Source organism: Mustela nivalis (genome assembly GCF_964662115.1).
Source record: "Mustela nivalis genome assembly, chromosome: 3".
Classification (NCBI taxonomy): domain Eukaryota; kingdom Metazoa; phylum Chordata; class Mammalia; order Carnivora; family Mustelidae; genus Mustela; species Mustela nivalis.
In genome coordinates this window covers 148,595,848-148,616,386 of record NC_139022.1, presented here as the reverse complement: position 1 = coordinate 148,616,386, position 20,539 = coordinate 148,595,848, and the positions used below count along the sequence as shown (strand labels likewise).

The 20,539-nt window shown below is 38.1% G+C and overlaps 1 protein-coding gene across 10 annotated transcripts in view; it reads right to left on the bottom strand.

The window, feature by feature from the left end:
• The window catches only part of TTC33 (tetratricopeptide repeat domain 33), a 34,694-nt gene that overhangs the window by 5,662 nt on the left and 8,493 nt on the right, over positions 1 to 20,539 (bottom strand). For all 10 annotated transcript variants that reach the window (XM_082724665.1, XM_082724670.1, XM_082724666.1 and 7 more), the window contains exons 3-4: positions 4,207 to 4,288; positions 2,980 to 3,111 (exon numbers count right to left, since the gene is read on the bottom strand). In XM_082724665.1, coding sequence (XP_082580791.1) covers positions 2,980 to 3,111; positions 4,207 to 4,288 — 214 coding nt within the window. The remainder of the gene's footprint in view (positions 1 to 2,979; positions 3,112 to 4,206; positions 4,289 to 20,539) is intronic.

Here is a 20,539-nt window from a genome sequence, read left to right as displayed (position 1 = left end):
TTTGACATTTTTAAAAAACATATTAGAATGTAAAAATAGAAATTAGGGCTGTGCCCTAAGCACTAGATGATGATTATGATGAAAAAAAGAAAAAAGTTAAAGAAGTGTGAAAGAATGCCTGACAAACTGCTGTGGAGAACTCCGGTCCATTAAAGTACAGGGAATGCTTTCTAGTTCAAGACAAGGCAAATGCACTGTTCCATGCCTGTAGGCTGGCAGCTGTAAGAATCTAGGGATTTCTTGGCTAACCCATCATCAGAAAGGTACTGGGAATGCCTACCTTTGACACCCAGAGCTTAGATTCAAATAATGCTAACATGTATTGACCATCACAAGAGACAAAGAAGGACATTATAGAATGACAGAAGGGTCAATTCACCAGGAAGATATAACCATTATAAACATAATGGTTATAAACATAATGGTTATATAACCATTATAAACATAATGGTTATAAACATAATGGTATATAAACATTATAAACATAATGGTTATATCTTTACATATTTATATATAATATTCCTCCCAAAGCCAGAACACCTGTAAGTATAAAGTAAACATAATGGTTATATCTTTATATATTTATATATAATATTCCTCCCAAAGCCAGAACACCTGTAAGTATTAAAGTAAACACGGACAAAACTGAAGGGAGAAACTGACAGCAACAGACAGCAGGAGACCGCAATACCCAACGTCGGTAATGGACCCAACACCCAGATGGCAGATCACTAAGGGAAGAGAGGATCTGAACGACACAATAGATCAAAGGGACCTAACATAGACAAAACATTCCCCCCAACAGCATCAGAGTGCACGCTATTCTCAAATACAAACATAACATTTTCCAGGAGAGGTCACATGTCAGGTCATAGAACAAAATTTAACAAATATAAGGCGACTGAAATCATACCAAGTGTCTTTTCTAATGACAATGGAATAAAACCAGAGATCAGTAGCAGAAGAAAAACCAGGATATTCACAAATAAGCAGAAACTAAACCACCCAGTCTTCAACAACCAATGAGTTAAAGAGTAGTAAGTCATAAGGGAAATGAGAAAACATCTGGAGACGACGAGAATGAATACACAACATACTAAAGCTTATGGATACAGCAAAAGCAGAACTAAGAGGGACATTTATAGAAGAAAGATCTCAATTAAAGAGCTAATTTTACACCTCAAGCAATTAGAAAATGAAGAACTAAGCCTATAACTGTTTTCCAACACCCAACTCACTCTAAGTTTCAAGTTTTTATTTACATTCCAGTTAGTTAACATATAATGTAAGTTTCAGGTGTAGAATTTAATGATTCGTCCCTTCCAACACCCAAGTGTCCATAAAATCCTAAATAATTACTGCTGGAGCTCTCCCCACCTACTGACTCTTAATCTACCACGTGGTCTGTTTATCTTTGTATTATCTTGTGTTTTTGTCCAAATACATGCAAATATAGGAAGAATGGTTAGATGTTAACAATTTTTAGCTCGCTTTCAATATATTTTTCAAAGCAACCCTTCCTTAACATTTTAAGTCTTTTTTTTTTCTTACTATTCCAGTCTTTCAAAATAGCTTAAGTCTACATAAAAATTATAAACTTAGATTTTCCCAAGTACAGCCCTAAAAATTATATTAAATGAGGAAAAAAATTACACTTTTAATCCCTGCAAGAATTTCATAATTTTAATGGACAGAACCGTATCAGCAGGAAAAACAAAACAAAACAAACAAACAAAAATATTGAACTGGCACCCTTATGCAAAATAAAAAACTTAAAATCTTAAACAATTTACGTTTCCTGATTGACTGGAAGTACCTCTACTATGTCTCCTAGAGTATTTTCTTTCTTTACAGGACAATCTTTGCTAAACTTTAAATCCTAGAGACTTTTTTCCATTACCATAGACACTTAACAAGCAAAAGTTAATGCTTTGTAAGCTTTTAAATAAAGCAGAAATGGGGGGCAAGTATTATGTGATAGGCTTTATTTGTTTTCCTGTTAACCCATTAGAAAACAAAACACCATGAATTTCTTTTTTCCAACTCTAGTATGAGTTAAGTCTTCAGGTAACAACAACAACAAAAAAAAATAGGGACTTTGGTTAAACTGGTTTCCATCACTGTGAACCTCATTTCAGATTAATCATGTTTAAGTTACTTGACACCAATTATTCTCTCATCAAAATTCCTTACTTATCATTTCTGAGAATTTGACCAACACCATTGTTTTGGTAAATAGAAATGATATTTATCAGAAAAATCTAAGTTATCCATAACTTACTAAAGCCATTGTTAGTAAAGTTAGGTTCAGGGTTTACCAGTCATTTCATTAGCCTTCAAAGAAGCTATTTTTAATTTTTGATTTTTTTTCTAACTGTGAAAGGCAAATAAAGCCATGCAAAATCTTAATTAATGACAAACAGAAAATTTGGCACTACTGTATTAGATTGGCAAACACTCTGTAGGGTGTTAGGGGCCAGCCATGCCAAAACAAAAACAAAAACAAGATGTAATGGTCACAGTCAACTCTCATTTCTTCTGCCTGTGCTACCTAACACCTGAAAAAATTTTCTTTTTTTTTTAAAGATTTTATTTATTTTAGAGAGAGAGAGAGAAAGAGGGAAGGACAGAGGGAGAGCCTCTTAAGCAGACTCCCCACTGTGCACGGAGCCTGATAGGGAGCTCAATTTCATGGCCTATGAAATCATGATCTGAGCCGAACCAAGAGTCGGAAACTTAACCACCTGAACCAGCGGGGTGCCCCCTGGAAAAAATATTCTGACTCTAAGATAATTGATGTTTACAACGGAAAAAGACATTCAATAAAAACTATGATCTGTATCTGTGCTTACTACCTTTACGAGGTAAAGGTATTTATTTTTTGCACAGATGTGATAAATGGCTATTTACTTTTTGGCTCAGCTAATCAAAAACACATCAGAATAAAATTTCATCATTATAATAATCTAACTTCCTTACCAGGACTATCTCTCCTAATCCAAGCTGAGCACGTCCCAAAGTTTGCCAAGACTCCCATGAATGTGGATTTCTCTGGACAGCCATTTCAGCTGCATGTACTGCTGGGAACATTTCATGAAGAGACATTAGGACCTGTAGCCAAAAAAAAAGAAACAAAACTTGTCAGTAATACTCATAAACTAGCAAACTACTAATGAATAACCATATATAAACTTTTTCATTTGAAAAAAAATATTTTTAGTCTGGTAAATATAGCATCTCAGTGGTTTTGACCCACACCACTGCCTTGCAGGGTCAGGAAAGACTTTTCTTCCTATTTCTAAAATAACTATGAAAATATAAACTATCCCCTTCTCAGTCATTGAACACTCTTGTCCATCAGTTAAAATAAGGTGATCATGATCTAGCCATGGTTCAGAGATATTTGAACTCTTAATTCCACTTTTGATTATTCTATTTACAGTGTGGTTTTCTATTTACAGTGTGCCTTATGTTTGAGATCATCATCTGAAAGGTATCTGTAAAGTGTGTAGATCAAGGCTGAATTGCAACTATTCCCTCCCAAAAATATGTCTGATACTCCATTAGAGATTTTAAAGTCTTTTGGAGAACTTAATCCAAGCACTCAGAGATTTTCTTTATAGACTTTCCCACAAAATAATAGAAATGTATTTTTAAAATTCAAATGTTATTTCTAAACTATTAATAAATTGAGTCTATTCTGACCTTTTGCTAAGGACTAGGCCATTTTTAGAGAAATATCATCATTCAGAGTCCAACTATCCTCATTCTGAAGAAACAGAGCTATTGCTCAGTTCACTACAATTAATTTCCAAGGCAAGCAAACACATTTCATTTAAGAAATCATCACTAAAAAACAAACGGAAGAAGAAAAGAAATCACCACTGACTTCCTAAAAGATAGGCAGCTGTTCATACCTTACCAAGGTTGAAATAAGTTAACTTCACTATGAAAATTAATGAACTTCTAATGTCATACAAAAGGCAGAGCCATAAATAATACAGTGATAATATTTTATCACCCAGGGCCTACCAATAATAATACGGTAATACATTTTGGAAAGGAAATGTTACAAAATTTGAAAAAGACATATTTGAGAAAGAAAGTGGAAAGAAATGCCGTCTTGGTTCATTACTGTGCACCAAACACATATGAACACAACACAGTGAGATTTCATAAGAAACTAAAATTCTCCGTGATCCTTACCTGTGATTTCATCTCATACAGGGTGGCATCATCTGGGGTTAACTGCAGTGCTTCATCCCATTTTTGAATTGCCTCTCGATATCTGTGGTTAAGTTACATTAATATCATATTTTTAATAAGGCCTTGAGAGTACCTTACTAAATATTCAAATCGGGTACTAAGGAATACTTGTGTATCGAGAAATAGCTCTATTCAAGAACTGACAATAATAATATTATAAAAGCAAGAAAAATTAAGAGATAAAGGGAAAGGACAGCAAAAGAGAAAAAGACAAATATAAATGCAAGAGATCTTAGAAATCTCTTTCCCGGCTGAGAAATCGTCATCAATATTTCCCTTTTTTCATCAACCCCAATGTGTCTGCAAATGTTGTCATACATGTCGCAAGGATTACAAAGGACTTTTCTGAGGAATATATAATCCAGCTGCAGTCCTGGGCAACCTTGAAACAATCTAGCTGACACAGAACACTTTAAGAAGTTGCCTGGTAACTGTGTAAAGACTCTTTTGGGGCACCTGGATGGCTCAGCTAGTTGAGCATCCGACTCTTGGTTTTGGTTCAGGTCATGATTTCAGGGCTGTGGGATTGAGCCCTGCCTCGGGCTCTGTGCTCAGTGGGGAGTCTGCTTGAGAATTCTCTCTCTCTCTGTCCCCCCTCTGTATTGCTCTCCCCCCTGGCTCTTGCGCACTCTCTCTCTCTCTTTCTAATAAATAAATAAATTTTTAAAAAAGATTCTTCAGTTTTAAGTTTTCTTGTCTGTAAATTCCATGAGCTCAGGAACTATATCTTTTCATCACTATTAATACAAGGTAAGCTTATAAAAATGGGTCAAATGAGGGGCACCTGGGTGGCTCAGTGGGTTAAGCCTCTGCCTTCAGCTCAAGTCATGATCCCAGGGTCCTGGGATCGAGCCCCACATTGAGCTCTCTGCTCAGTGGGGAGCCTGCTTCCCCCCCCCCCTCTCTGCCTGCCTGTCTACTTGTGAGCTCTGTCAAATAAATAAATAAAATCTTTTTTTAAAAAATGGGTCAAATGAATGAAAAACAGCTTAGAGATGGTGATTTCCACTACCACTTTTCCACTGATGTCCTCCTAATGAGGTTTTTCTTGTGACCTCCAGAGCTGTATGGTCAACTAGCATCTCTGCGAAGACACCACAAATTCCTCCTGTCTAAAACCGATGTTAGCATGCCACATCCAAATTTGCAGAAGCACTGCAGCACTTTCTTTTTTAAATAAAATTAAGGAATAACAAAGTCCTATATGTTATCCTTATATGTTATCCTGTATGTTATCCTATATGGTATCCTTCACAAGTGGTTAACTCACGTATATGTGACTATTTCTAGAAAGAGAAAGTCCTATTTGCCAGAATATATCTTCCATGCCAATGAGCAGAAACTTTCTATTCTGTACCTTCCTCCCAGTGCTACTAATTCTAATTTCTCAAGATAAACAGAAAATATGTAACCCACTAGTTTTAATTCTTGGCTACACCAGAATGATCTAGGGAGATTCTGGAAGGGAAGAAATACACAACACACACACACACACACACACACACACACACACACTCACACACCAAGTATACACAGAGCTGGGCCTAGTCTCAGCTCATCTAAAACATATATTCTCAGAGGAGGACCCAGGCATCTAAATTTTTTGAACCAGGAAATGCTAATAAACACCAAGGTGGTGAACCATTGATAATATCTTTCATAACGTATTAAGACCTATCATGTGCTACCTTCTATGGAATCACTCATTATTTCCTTTTTTCCAGACCCTTCATTTCCTCTGTATGTGTTCTTTTGCATAATTTTCCTCCTTGAATATGTGAAGATCCAAACCAAAGATACCAACCAAAATGTGGGCCAATATGCAATATTATTATTATTATAATCATTATTTATTATTCAAACAGAGGAAGGTGAAGTAGAGAAATGCAGGTGACATTTGGGAGAAAATGCAAAGTTTGAAGAACATAAAAAAGTGCATTCTGTTTTCACCTTGCTAGAGAGTTCCTTGACTAGCAAGGAATACGGATGGGCAGTAGCATTTCCAGGGGTCTCATGCCTTCTTGGCAAATGAAAATGGGCTACTGACACCTGTAAATAGGTTTTCCACAGAGCCAGCTCCATGGCTAGCAGCAGGGGGGAGGTGAACATGGCAGGAGTGTGCTTTACACATCCTGCCAGAGCTGCCATGATAGGCTGCAGCAGTGGCTACCACAACTTGGTAACAGCAAGCTAGACAGAGCTAGATGTTTCAGATTGACCCTGCAAAAGTTGGTAGTCTTTGCTTCCAGGAAAACCAATCTGAAAACGCAGACATAGCTATCAGAACTACTGCCTGGACCACAGTTAATATCTTCTTCCCTGACAGGGGCCCCTGCTTAGTACTGAAGAGTTACCTACTTGAACACTGTTTTTACTTCTGAAAGACTACTAGAGTTTTAGGAATACAGTGTGACCATTATGCACTTCATTTTTATGATGTGCTACCACAATGCTGAATGTTTTTCCCTGCTTCTGCCTGCATCAGAAATATTCTTGGCGGGAGGGGAGGGGCACCTAGGTGGCTCAATCGGTTAACCTGCCTTCAGCTTAGATCATGATCTCAGGGTCCCAAGACTGAGCCCCGCACTGGGCTCCCTGCTCAGTGGGGATTTTGCTTCTCCCTCTCCCTCTGCCATGGCCCTCCGCTCCTGCTCTCTCTTTCCCTCTCTCTCTAAAATAAATAAAAACTTTTATATATATATATTTTTGATAAACATATATTTTTATCCCCAGGGGTACAGGTCTGTGAATCACTAGATTTACATACTTCACAGCACTCATCACAGCACATACCCTCCCCAATGTCCATAACCCCACCCCCCTTCTCCCAAACCCACCCCCCAGCAACCCTCAGTTTGTTTTGTGAGATTAAGAGTCACTTACGGTTTGTCTCCCTCCCAATCCCACCCTATGACCCAGCAATTGCACTACTGGGTATTTACCCTAAAGATACAAACATAGTGATCCGAAGGGGCACATGCACCCGAATGTTTATAGCAGCAACGTCTACAATAGTCAAACTATGGAAAGAACCTAGATGTCCATCAACAGATGAATGGATCAAGAAGATGTGGTATATATACACAATGGAATACTATGCAGCCATCAGAAGAAATGAAATCTTGCCATTTGCAACGACATGGATGGAACTAGAGGGTATCATGCTTAGCGAAATAAGTCAATCGGAGAAAGACAACTTTCATATGATCTCCCTGATATGAGGAAGTGGAGATGCAACATAGGGGGTTAAGGGGGTATGAGAAGAATGAATAAAACCTTTTTAGAAAAAATAATCTTTTTAAAAAAATTTAAGTAGTTAACACACAGGGCAATACTGGCTTCTGGAGTAGAACTCAGTGATTCATCACTTACATACAACACCCAGTGCCCATCAAACAAGTGCGCTCCTTAATACCCATCGCCCATTTAGTACTCCCCAACCCCTTCAATTAAACCTCAGTTTGTTCTCTATTGTTAAGAGTCATTTACGGCTTATTTCCCTCTCTCCTTTTTTTCTTTTCTCCTTCCCACACATTCACCTGTTTTCTTTCATAATTCCACATGAGTGAGTTCATATCGTATTTGTCTTTCTCTGACTTATTTCATTTAGCAGAATATAATCTAGCTCTATCCATGTTGTTGCAAATGGCAAGATTTCATTCTTTTTGATGGCTAGGTAATATTCGAGCGTGTGTGTGTGTGTATATGTGTGTGTTTTAAACATCTTCTTCAGCCATTCATCAGTCAATGGACATTTGGGTTCTCTCCATATTTTGGCTATTGTTGATAACACTGCTATAACATTACGGTGCTTACATGAAGTTTGTTTTCATACAAAATGTTCTTAAATCAGGTCTTTCTTGTTTCTATACCTGAGTAAAGGACACTTGTTTTGATATAAAAAATTATTTCCCAAATACACAGAGAAGAATCAGAAAATATAGGAAAGCACATGCATACACACCCATACCCCCCCCCACACACACAGAAATTAAAGACAACAACCGGGGCGCCTGGGTGGCTCAGTGGGTTAAAGCCTCTGCCTTCGGCTCAGGTCATGATCCCAGGGTCCTGGGATCGAGTCCCGCATCGGGCTCTCTGCTCAGCAGGGAGCCTGCTTCTCTCTCTCTCTCTCTCTGCCTGCCTCTCTGACTACTTGTGATCTCTCTGTCAAATAAATAAAATTTAAAAAAATAAATAAAGACAACAACCATAGTTAATATAGTTAACACTTTATTGTATATTCTTCCAGTTTAAGACATATGAAACTTTTTTTAATGTCTTTAAATTATCAAATGCTTCTCTCTGTAGCATAATGCTCAGAGACTGATTACTACTGTTTCAACACAAAATTCATTCAAATGGATCCTCTACTGTTAGACATTATATTTAAAAGCTGCTAAGAGAGTAAATCTTAAATGTTCTCACCACACAAAAAAAGCAAATTGAGGTGATGGATGTATCAACTAACTTTTTACCGTGGTAATCATTCTGCAATATATATGTTTATCAAATCATCACATCCTATACCTTAAACTTACATAATGTTATACATCAATTATATCTCCATAAAACTTGAAAAAATTACCCTTTGGTCACTACAGCCATCTTTTTGGAAGGAAGTGGGCCATGAACAATTGCTGAAGAAGGAAAGCTGTATTTTGGAGGTCAAATATACACATATTATACTTGATATAAAACTGATTGGAAATGAGATCACTTTAGAAGGAAGGATGGTACAACTTAAAATATCATTCTCATTAATTTCCTTTAAGAAAAACGCCAATGAAGGAAGAAATAAGTATATTATATTATGTATATTATTATATTAACATTATTATGTATTATCAGTATTAGCATTATTATATATAGTAAATATTATATTTACTATACTATACTATAATATATGTCTAGACTCCTCCCCTTCAGATTTTCTATTAATATGACCCACTAGGGCACCTACTATAATATGCTATACTCTAAGTCTATACTCTTCCCCTTCAGATTTTCTATTAATATGACCCACTGGGGCACCTGGGTGGCTCAGTAGGTTAAACACCTGACCTTTAAAATCCATCTGTTATTTGCTAAGAATATATTCAAAAAAAGAAAGAAAGAAAGAAAGAAGAAAGGAGAGTGCATTGGGGAAGGTGGCGGTGGACGGAGGGATAAGACAGAGAGTCTTAAGCAGACTCTGCTGGCCCGTGCTAGGCTCAAACTCAACCCTGAGATAATGACCTGAGCTGAACCAAGAGTTGGACACTTAACCAACTACGCCACCCAAGTGCCCCAAAATTTGTACAATTAAAAGCAAATCTTGCCTTCACTCCTGTCCTCTGGTCTATTAGATCACTTTCCCACAGGTAACTAGTTACCAGTTCCTTGATATCCTGCCAAAGATAATCTTTAGATTTATAAGCATGTGGACCTATGTATCTTCTAAAACATCATAAATGGTAACATTCTAAATATACACACAATTCTCTCCCTTGCCCTTTTACTCACTATATATTGGTATTATTATGTACAGAACTGCCTTAAAAAAAAAAAAAAAAAAAGGCTATACAGTAAATCTCTTACTATCCAGACTCTACCGGGAACCAGAAAGATTTAGATTTTAAACAGCTTTAGAGACAATTTTAATTACTTGTCCTGGTTATTTAAATTCTTGATAAAAAGAAAAGTTGCAGATATTAAAACACTATTAAGCTCAAAAGCTTTATTCCAGATATAGCTGATTCTCATTCCCAAAGTTATGTTCTAAAAAGTCGCTGTAAAGACTGAATTAGCAAATACTGAATCATTCCTCGTAGTCTGGAAAACACAGGGTTAAGTCCCTGCAAACTCCTGGTCATATTTTTATCAACTGATTAATATATAGCCTTGTTTTATGTGTTTCTGTTTAAAGACATCTTATTTAATATATATTTATGATTCATTAACATTGAACTCATGGCCAATAGCACTTTAACTCATGCCTGGACAAAGGTTACTGAACACACACATATTTTCTCTGTCAAATCTGTGCTCATTCACATCACACCCTTCTTGTCCTTAGGAATATAGCACTTCTAAACCATACTTGGGGGCCGTTTTAAACAGCCAAACCACCAACAAAAGACACATTATGTGTGGAAAATATAACTTAGACCACAAAAAGGACACTTGTTTACAGTGTAAGAGTTGGAACAAGGAGACACAGTTGCACCTTGTTTGACTCATCTGGGAACAGCCACAGCAGGCACTCAAATTTTTCTCAGCTCTGTGCATGTTCACTAATGCTTGTGAAAGCACCGTGAGTATTAATTTGGGGGTTACCAATATACTTTAGTGAGTGGGTAAACTCATAAATGCAGAATCCAGGGGCACCTGGGTGGATCAGAGAGTTAAGCGTCTGCCTTCAGCTCAGGTCCTGGGATGGAGCCCCATAAAGGGCTCCCTGCTCAGCGGGGAGTTTGCTTCTCCCTCACTGCCTGCCACTCCCTCATCTCTCCCCCTGCTCACACACGCTCTCTCCCCCTGCTTGCTCGCTCTCAAATTTAAAAAAAAAAAAAAAAAAAAAAATATATATATATATATATATATATATATGTGTGTGTGTGTGTGTGTGTATATAAAAGGATATATGTGTATATATATATATATAAAAGGCAGAATCCATGAAAGAAGGATGACCATCTTTAAGAAGAAATGTTATAGCATCTTTTTCTATGACAAACAGAATGTAACTAGCCACAAATGAATATTATTTTCCACTAATTCATGACAGATTTCTATTTGATTTCTATCACACAATTTTACATCCTTATATGGAAATATCAAGACAAATTTAAATGCTACTTCTATCCCACACTGGGTATAGGGATTACTTAAAGTAAAAAAGGAAGAAGTTGTTTCCTAAAAGCTACTTTTCTTTTCTTTTTTTCTTTAAGTACGCCCTATGCCCAGTATGGGGCTTGAACTCACGACCCTGAGATTAAGAGTTGCATGTTCTACCAACTGAGCCGGCAAGGCATCTCCCCTAAAAGGTATTTCTATACAGGTACAGTTTTTAGCAAATCCCTAGCTAATATTAATATTCGTATTTTATTTCCTCATTAAAAACTATGTCATCAAAAACTTCAAAGTTTTCACCGTATTTTACATTGTATTTCTAATAATATTTACAGTAATTGTGCCCCAAAATGTTTCATGATAGAAATAACTTTTATGGCTCAGTTTATATTTTTTTATTCGAAGTGGCTTTCCTTTGTTCAGAATATAATATTTGAAATCGAAAGGTTAGTTTTCTTCTTTGATTTTGTAAGAGCTTTCACATAGACATTACAATGATATTGAAAGTAGTTTTTGATAGATTTAATTTGAGTGAAAGCTGTGTGACTTGCAATGTAGGTAAATCAAGTTCCAACTTTTACGTAATGATCAATTTTTTGAATTAAACTCCCCCAAAATGGTTAAGTTATTTTGAGCTTCTCTGTCTAGAAATTGGAGCAGCACTCTGAAGAAAGCAAAGACAAAATAATGTGTAAGTAATACAATGAAAATTTGTCATAAGAAACCTAATTTCCATACCTAAGATAAGGTCAGAAAGAAAAAAGAACAAAAAGGGAATAAAAGAAAAAAGAACAAAAAGGGAATAAAAGAAAAAGTAATCATGGCATACTTTCTCAAAACATACATATTTAGGAGAAGGGGAAGTGTGTTGGGAAGAATTGCTGAGATGATGCTCAGACCAGAGTCCCTGGGTGATTCTATCAGGCAAGGGACAAGTCAGAAGTACACTTGACAAATAAATTCTAAACTGCTTCGAGTCTTAGTCACTATCACTTATTGAAATTATGGGGACACGGGATTAGGTCAAGTCAAAAAAGCCCACGTTCTGTAACAGTTTAAACTTCAACTATTTACTTGCACAAAAGAAGAAACCTATCTTAAAAGTGTCTAATTTATTACAGACAAGAACAAACAATGCAGGGCGGATCAACCGCCTCCGGAGACAGCAGGAAGGAGCTCTGAAGTTACATCAATGTGGACACACACTGAATAAAGGTCATTTTCCAAAGCAATTAAAACGATGATGTCAACTCCTACCTAGTGCAGGATGTTTCTTAGTTGTTATTGTATTGAAAGCAATTGCCTTCTTCTCTTCCTTGACATACTAGACAACCTGTTTTCTAAAACAAGTAAAAAGTCACAATTTTAATCTCCCAATTTCTACTTCAGATACAGAGACGATTTAAAATTATTTTTACCATCTGTATTACTCACTCACGGAGCATACACACAAATTTCACAAAATAAAATTCACTAGAAATTAATTCTAGTATCATGGAATAACTTGGATCAAATTAAAACATGTAAGTAAATGGGCAGGACTATAGCAAGTCGCCTTATTTTAATGACAAATATATGACAAAATCACAAATTATGCAAAAAGCAAAATAAGAATCAGGACTCCCTTCCCTAGCTAAACCCCCACCAACCTGCCTTCCTAGTTCCTCAGAGAGGCTCACTCTGCCCCCCTGCCTTAAATCATTCTTGTGAATATTGGCTCATGATACCTGGTTCTTTTTCTTCATAGAACTTGAAACTTTACATTTATTTCTGTTTGTTTAAGCCAGAAGCTCTATGTACACCAAGGTATATGCAGCTTTAGCACGTAACACAACAGGCCTAACACATATCAATAATTACTAAAAGAATAAGGTAGACATGGGAGTGGTAGACAGTCTTCGTGGGATAAACAAAGACAATGTGATCCTGACCATGAAATATATGCCACTGCCTAAGCCACAGTTTTAAATACCACAGTTAAAAAAAATAGTCTTAAGAGTCCTAATGCATTTCAGCATATTTGGACAATCTAGCAATAAAAATAAGAAATGCTTTTGTCCTAAGAAAGATACATTATCTGAAAAAAAGAGAATCCTAATAATCACTACAGACTTCCCAGTGCATAAGCTAAATATAAAAACCCTAAACTATTAACAAATTAAATCCAGCAACTTATTAAAAAGTATAAAGTTCACATGACCATGTAGGATACACCTCAGAAAATAAGAAAAACTCACATGTAACAAATAACACAGGGAAAAAAAGTATAAGACTCTCAATAATACTTAACACCCATTTCGACTCTTTATAGCGATTCCCTATAAAGTTCCTAACAAAAAGTATATAAATCACAGAAATTCCATTTCATGGTGCGATTATCCACTAAGCTTCAATGATACTATGTCTAAAAGTGGTTACTATGTCACCTAAAAAGAGAGCAAATTATGGGTGACTTTCAGCCTATCTCTAAGTATTTCCAAATGTTATTTCAGACACAACATGAAAAACTTTGGAAATGTGCTATGTTTTAGTCTCTGAAAAGTTAAATTATTCCTTCATAATAATCCTTCTACTCATAATATTCTAAGAAATGGAGTAGTAGAAAATTCTGTAGGACTTAAAACTAGTGAATCTGCTTCTTCCAGTATTAGCTTATCAGGCCGATCTTTTTCTACTTCCCTCCCACCCACACCTCTGCTCCACTCAGCTGCGCATGTGCCCAGTCCCCACCCACGTATCCTGTCGTTCTTTGTTCATGGGGGCCCCCCAGTACACAAACATATGCACATCTAAGATTTCCCTCCTCCCCCTCTTCACTATTCAAAAGCTTGCTCTCCTCTAAGACCAAGTTAAAATTCCATTCTTCATCAAGCCCGTATGAGTACCACTTACCTGACCGTGTAGCATCACTTGTGTTCCTGAAGTACTTTGTTTTACAAGGTACTTTCAATACCATCACTAATAAACAATTATTCTCACAAAAAGTTCATTCCCTTAGTGTTCATAAAGTCCTCAAGGATTGGCATTACTTGCTCTCATTTTACTGAAGAGGAAACAAAGGTAGAGAACAGCTACAGGACCAGTCCACAGGCACATGGTATTAATCCTGTGAAAACCAGGAAGCGAGCTCTTACAGTTACAAGACTAATGCTTTTCCAGCTACCTAGTGCTTTCTCCCACTTCATTTTTCTCTATTTTTTTCATGTATTTTTGTCTTCTCTTCACTAATGAGTTCAGGGACCAAAAGGTAGTTTCACCTGTACTCTCTACAGCAGCCAGAACAAGGCCAGGCACACAGATTTTATCTACCTACCCTACCTTCTCTCAGAGAAGTCTTGGAAAGCAGCAAAGAAAAGCATGAGACATGAAACGTGCGGACAAAAACTAGCCTGCTGAAAATACATTTAAGAAAAAAAAGAAAGAAAGAAAGAAATGAAAACAAATTTTACCTTAAAAGAAAAGTAGCAGATACCTTAATTCTTACTTTGTTCTATCTTACCATTCCAGGTATAGAAGTTACAAGAAATCCCAAGACTAAGGGAATGGGAATATGGGTAGAAAGAACTAAGAGATTAAAATTCTACGTAGAGCAGAAGGACTTTAAGACACTGGGATATGTGAGGTTTAGGAGTCCATGGCTTTAGAAAAAGGGGCTGGTCTGGAGACCAAGGTCAGTCCAGTAAAGCACCCTATAACGAGTATTTCAGGCTTTGCGGACCATGCAGTCTCTGTCACAACTGCTCAATTCTGCTGCCGCAGAAAAATCAGTCACAGATAACAATACACAAAGATGCACGCTTGTGTCCAATAAAACTTTATAAATGTTTATTTAAAAAATTTATAAATGTGGTGTGCCAACCCTTGCTTTACTTGGTCCAACCACTTAAAAAATCTGTCACATCTGTCAAATGTCCTTTTCACTTTCAGTCCTAGTTTCTGCCTAACTCAACCAGGAACTGTGATCACCCCATGGCAGGCATTTATATCAATTCACAGAGGTGGTCTGGTTGTCATTGTGACTTAGGGACACTATTGACAAGGGTCCAGGGATGCTAACATGTGGCAAGACAAGGGGCAATCCTCATCAACAAAGACCTGTCCTGCCCAAAATGCCAACAGCTCTGTTCCTGAGAAACAGGGCAGCCTCCCCCATCCCAACCTTCCCACCCCTCAAGCTGCTTCCATTATCGCAAAGTAGGAAACGAGAAGTTCCCGGTAACACTGACCATGGCTTAGTTCTGTTTTCTCTTTTCATTAGGCAGCACGTGCACACAGGTACCCATACCAACATATACATGTGCAAACACAGGCACAGAGATTTGAGGGGAAAAAAAGAAAAGGCCACTCCACCCTCTTAGTGGTGCTGCTTTTATTTTGAAGGCGTTGCTAAGTGAAATGTGTTTAATGCCCACGGGACACGCAAAGGTTTGAAGGAAAAAGTGAGCTGTTTTCCACCAACTGAAAAGCAGCAGCAACTGGTGGGCATTTATTTCACTATCATAAGCTTATTGAATTCCCTCTCCTCCCCCATTTTTCGTTTCTCTCTGATATATGTCTCCTGGCCTACAAACAAAGGGTGCCAACCCCCAGTTCCTCTGTTTTTGGATCCCAGGAAACTTGGCACCCAATAAATCGATGGTCTCTCATAACTTCTCCAGCATATCTCTTAATTCAACTTGAGACTGGAACAGACTGACCAGATACGGCCCTACTGCAGCTGTTGGATAGGAAGCATTACAAGATAAAAACTTGGTTTAAAGTCACTATGGTTAATAAGTGACCAAAGTCTGATTCAGCCAGTGTAAAGACAACCTGAGCCGTGTGCTGGTGAGCTAGCACAAAGAGAATGGGCACAGGGATCGTGCTGGGCAGGGTGAGGTGAGGTAGGCCCTACACTGAGGAGAACAACAGCTGGTGAACAAGCAAGCAAGTGAGCACACTCATTTATCAGACAGAAATGTCAAAGTGTTTAACTACTTTGCTCCCAATTAGATTTCTAATTTACTACAGCTTCAAGCTTAATGAGCTCTGTAGTTATAAGCTTGTTCATCTGGCAGAAATTTATGAAGCATCTCCTCTGAGCCAGGTAGTTTTCTGGAAACTGAGAATACGGCATTCGACAAGATATAAAATGACCTACTGTTTTTCTAGATCTTCCATTCCAGAATGTTTGCATGCAGGAAGAAGGTAGAGAAAGATAACAAACCTAAGTTAAAATATGATGAGTGTGGATTTAAAAAAAAAAAGTGGAGGGACGTGAAAGGGAATGACTAGATGGCTACTCTGAAGGTATGGTCAGAAAAGATCTCTCTAGTAAGGCATTTGAGCTGTGATCTGACTGACAAAAAGTGGTCAGCTAACTGAAGATCTGGAGGAAGTTCATCCCAGACAATGGGAAGAGCCTAATCCAAGGGAGGACCAAACACCTCATGTTTTGAGGAAAGGAAAGAAAACTATCATGGCTATAGTTGGAGGAAGGCAGATGAGAGCTACAAGAGGCCACGATTACTTAGGAACCAGGAGGCCATGGTTACGAGTGTGGCTTTTATCTCATGAATGATGCGGAATCTGTAGAGATTTGATACAACACACAGACACGGTTTACATTTTGAAAAGATCAGTCAGGCCCAGGGAAGAGAAGAGTCTGTAGAGCTATAAGAATGAGCACAGGAGGGGCACCTGGGTGGCTCAGTGGGTTAAGCCTCTGCCTTCGGCTCAGGTCATGATCCCCGGGTCCTGAGATTGAGCCCCACATTGAGCTCTCTGCTCAGCGGGGAACCTGCTTCCCCTCCTCTCTCTCTGCCTGCCTCTCTGCCTACTTGTGATCTCTGTCTGACAAATAAATAAATAAAATCTTAAAAAAAAAAAAAAAAGAATGAGCACAGGAAAGCCATTAGGAGACCACCTGAATGATTCAGGTAAGAGATGAGAGTAGATTAGATTAGGAATCCAGCAGTGAAAATAGAGAAGATAAAAAAGATTTAGAATATGTTTAAAAAATAAAGTCAACTTAAACTGGATATGAGGAGCAAAAAAAAAGAAAGAAAATCCAGGATGACATCTTAACTTGGATTTCCTAGGAAACAGAGCTTGAGACCTAAGCTTGTTCTTTGTGGGGGATAGGATCCCAGGGAAGGAAGAGTGAGGGAAAAAAAGAGAAGTAAGGCAGGAAAGAGGGAGAATAAATACAAGGCATCTGCTGAGCTGGCAAAAGCTTCAAAAACAGACAAATGACTGCTAATCTTGTAAAACTTTTTCAGAAGACTGTACAAAACCTGTGTGTCTTGGAAACTGTCCAGTGAGAGGACGAAGGAAGAAGAATTTTCCCTTCTTTACCCTGTCTCCCACCAACTCTACCCCACAAGCTTTTAATCCTTCCCACTTCTCAACGTGTGACCCACTCCTTCCAGAGCACCTACAGGTCCAAAATGGCCAGTGTCAAGGTGTGATGGTCTTGGACTGTCAGGTAGCACAATGAATGCAGGCTGTCTGGTCCGTAAGAACAGCAGCAGCTGCCAGGGCTTCATGGCCAAGAGAACAGCATGAGGGGCAGGCAATTGGGAGTACCTGAGGCCAATTAGCTCTGCACTGGCACAGAAACCCACAGAGCTGACTCTGGCTTTCAGGCTTATGGACTTGGGTAAATGGTGATCCCTTTTACTGACACGCAGAAGACTAAAAAGTACCAGATGTTTGCAAGAAAAATCAAGAGTTCTGCTTAGTACATGTTCAATCTGAGATATGAACCAGACATCCAAGTGGGTATAAAGTAAGCACTGGAGATTGAAGAGTCTGGAATTCAGGTGGGAAGACAGCACTATAGACATATTTGGCAGTCATCGGGATAGAGATGGCACTGAAAGCAAGAGACTATGTAAGTTTAAGAAAGGGGGGGAAAGGGATATAGAAAAGAGAAGAAGTACTGCATAAATACTTTGGCCCACTGATGTTTAGAAAATGAACAGAAGAGGATGAAGCAAAGATGAACAAGTGGAGAGTAAGACCAAAGAAAAAACCAGGAGTGTGGCGCTGTAGATGAGAGAGCAGTGTATCTAGGAAGACAGGGGACAGCTATGCTGGAGGATGACGGGTACGGTGAATGAGAACAGAGACATGATGACCGGAGGTCATAGGACCTTCACAAGAAGGCTGCGGGGGACCAGTGGGAATAGAAACCTGACTGGAAGAGACCCAGAGAAGATTCATCAAGGAAATGGAGTTTGTGGTAAAAGGGGAGCGAAGAAATGGGAGGGCACGCACAGACAAGGGAAGCTTTTCAAATGACTGTCATCAAGGTATTTTCGTACACCAGTGAGAAGAAACCAAAAGAGAGGGAGGAACATATGACACCCAAAGGAGGATCACGGTCTTTACACAGATCCATGCTGACGTCAATAAAATGCGTGCCATGCAGCCAGACTGCCCTCATGTTCACTTTGATAGGTATACTTTTCTAGACAAGAAATAAGATTCATGATAAATTCTAATTATAGTTCTGCTTCACACACACACACACACACACACACACACACACACACTAAATCCCACAGAGGAAAATCAGACAATTTATCTACATAATCAAATATCACCATCTAGTGGCTGAAACCTTAAAAGTCAACATATCAAAGTTTGGACTCACATCAAGACTCCTGAAAGGTATAACCCAATTAGTAACAATTCTAGTAAAAGGTGTCTGCACAAAATAACTTATAAAAAATCTTAATATTACATGAAACGCACCAATCACATAAAAAAAAATCCTAAAACATAATATCTGAAGTACATGTATTGAATGTTTCCGAGGTGCCAGATGACATGTTAAGCTCTTTCACATGGACTTGCTTTTTAATCCCCCAACAGTCTATGAGAGAAGTCTTACCATTTTATACATGAGGAAATTGACACTTAAAAAGTTAATAATCTGCCAAAGGTTTCATAGACATGATAAAGCTAGGATCTGAACAGAGGTAAGATGACTTCAAAATCCACACTCTTAATCACTATACTCACAATACTATGCCTGTGCATTAAAATTACTTAGTGTTTAGAGGAGAACACCAGTTTTTGGTTACAAAGAATTATAAATACTATAAGGGAGAACTCCAGATCTTAAAAACCATTCGATTGCAAACCAAAGTTTTCTAAGGGTAGTTAGTTACTAATGAAGGAAACTGACAGCAGGAGCCTATAATGCCAAAAACTTGTGCTGCCTTTTGAGGATGACATTAACACATTTGGCTTGTGCTATATTTCATGTGTTCAGACCACACTCTAAGTGCTAAATAAAACTAAATGAGAAAATACTAAGTGCAAAAAAAAAAAAAAAAAAAAAAAGAAAGACAGAGGAAAGAAAGAAAAGGAAGGAAGGAAGGAGCTAGGGAAGGAGGAAGGGAAAGAAGGAAGAAAATCACAAGGAGGCAAAAGCTAGAAAGTAGAAGTAACTCCCTCTTCTTCATCAACCTTTCTCCCTTCCTCCATCTCTAGCAAGTCCTCCAGAGGCACTCCTACTTCTCTACCATTCTAATGATTCATACTCGTGCCAAGTTCAAAGCTGTTCCAAATTCTGATGCACTTAATCTTTACCATCATTTAAAAACAACAACTAAAAAAAGTGACACGATTTTATATAACCTCTGAGATGTGAACTTGAGGAGTTGAGATTCTAATTCAAGAATTAGAAATATGGGGGCGCCTGGGTGGCTTAATGGGTTAAGCCTCTACCTTCAGCTCAGGTCATGATCTCAGGGTCCTGGGATCAAGCCCCGCATCGGGCTCTCTGCTCAGCAGGGAGCCTGCTTCTTCCTCTCTCTCTGCCTGCCTCACTGCCTACTTGTGATCTCCCTCTGTCAAATAAATAAATAAAATCTTAAAAAAAAAAAAAAGAATTGGGAATATGTGCAACTGCAAAATTCCCACCCCTCACCCCATTTCCAGACTGGGGACTTCTGCCACTGCTCCCAGAGCACAGGAAAGAATTTAAAAGGCTAACACAGTGACCCTGAGACCATAACCCAAGCTAAATCAAGAGTCAAATGCTAAACCGACCAAGATGCCTGGGCGCCCCTGATTTTTTTTTTTAAATCAAATTTACTGGATTATAATCTAGATGCCAAAACATGTACCCATTTTAAGCATATCCTTCAATGAGCTTTTACAAACGTACACATACAGGTAAATACCACAACCATTCATCATAAGAAACATTTTTATTAACCCAAAAAGTTCCCTAGGCCCTTTCGCAAACAACCCACCCCAATTTCTGGTTCTAGACAAATACTATGGATTAGAGTTCCATTTAGGGGTTGCATAGATGGAATCAGTATGCTCTCTTCCTGACTTCTCTGAACATGATCATTTTTGGATGCATTAATCATCCCTTTTCAATGCTCCATAGGACACTGCTGGATGGATAAACCACAATTTATTTCTCTATTCACCT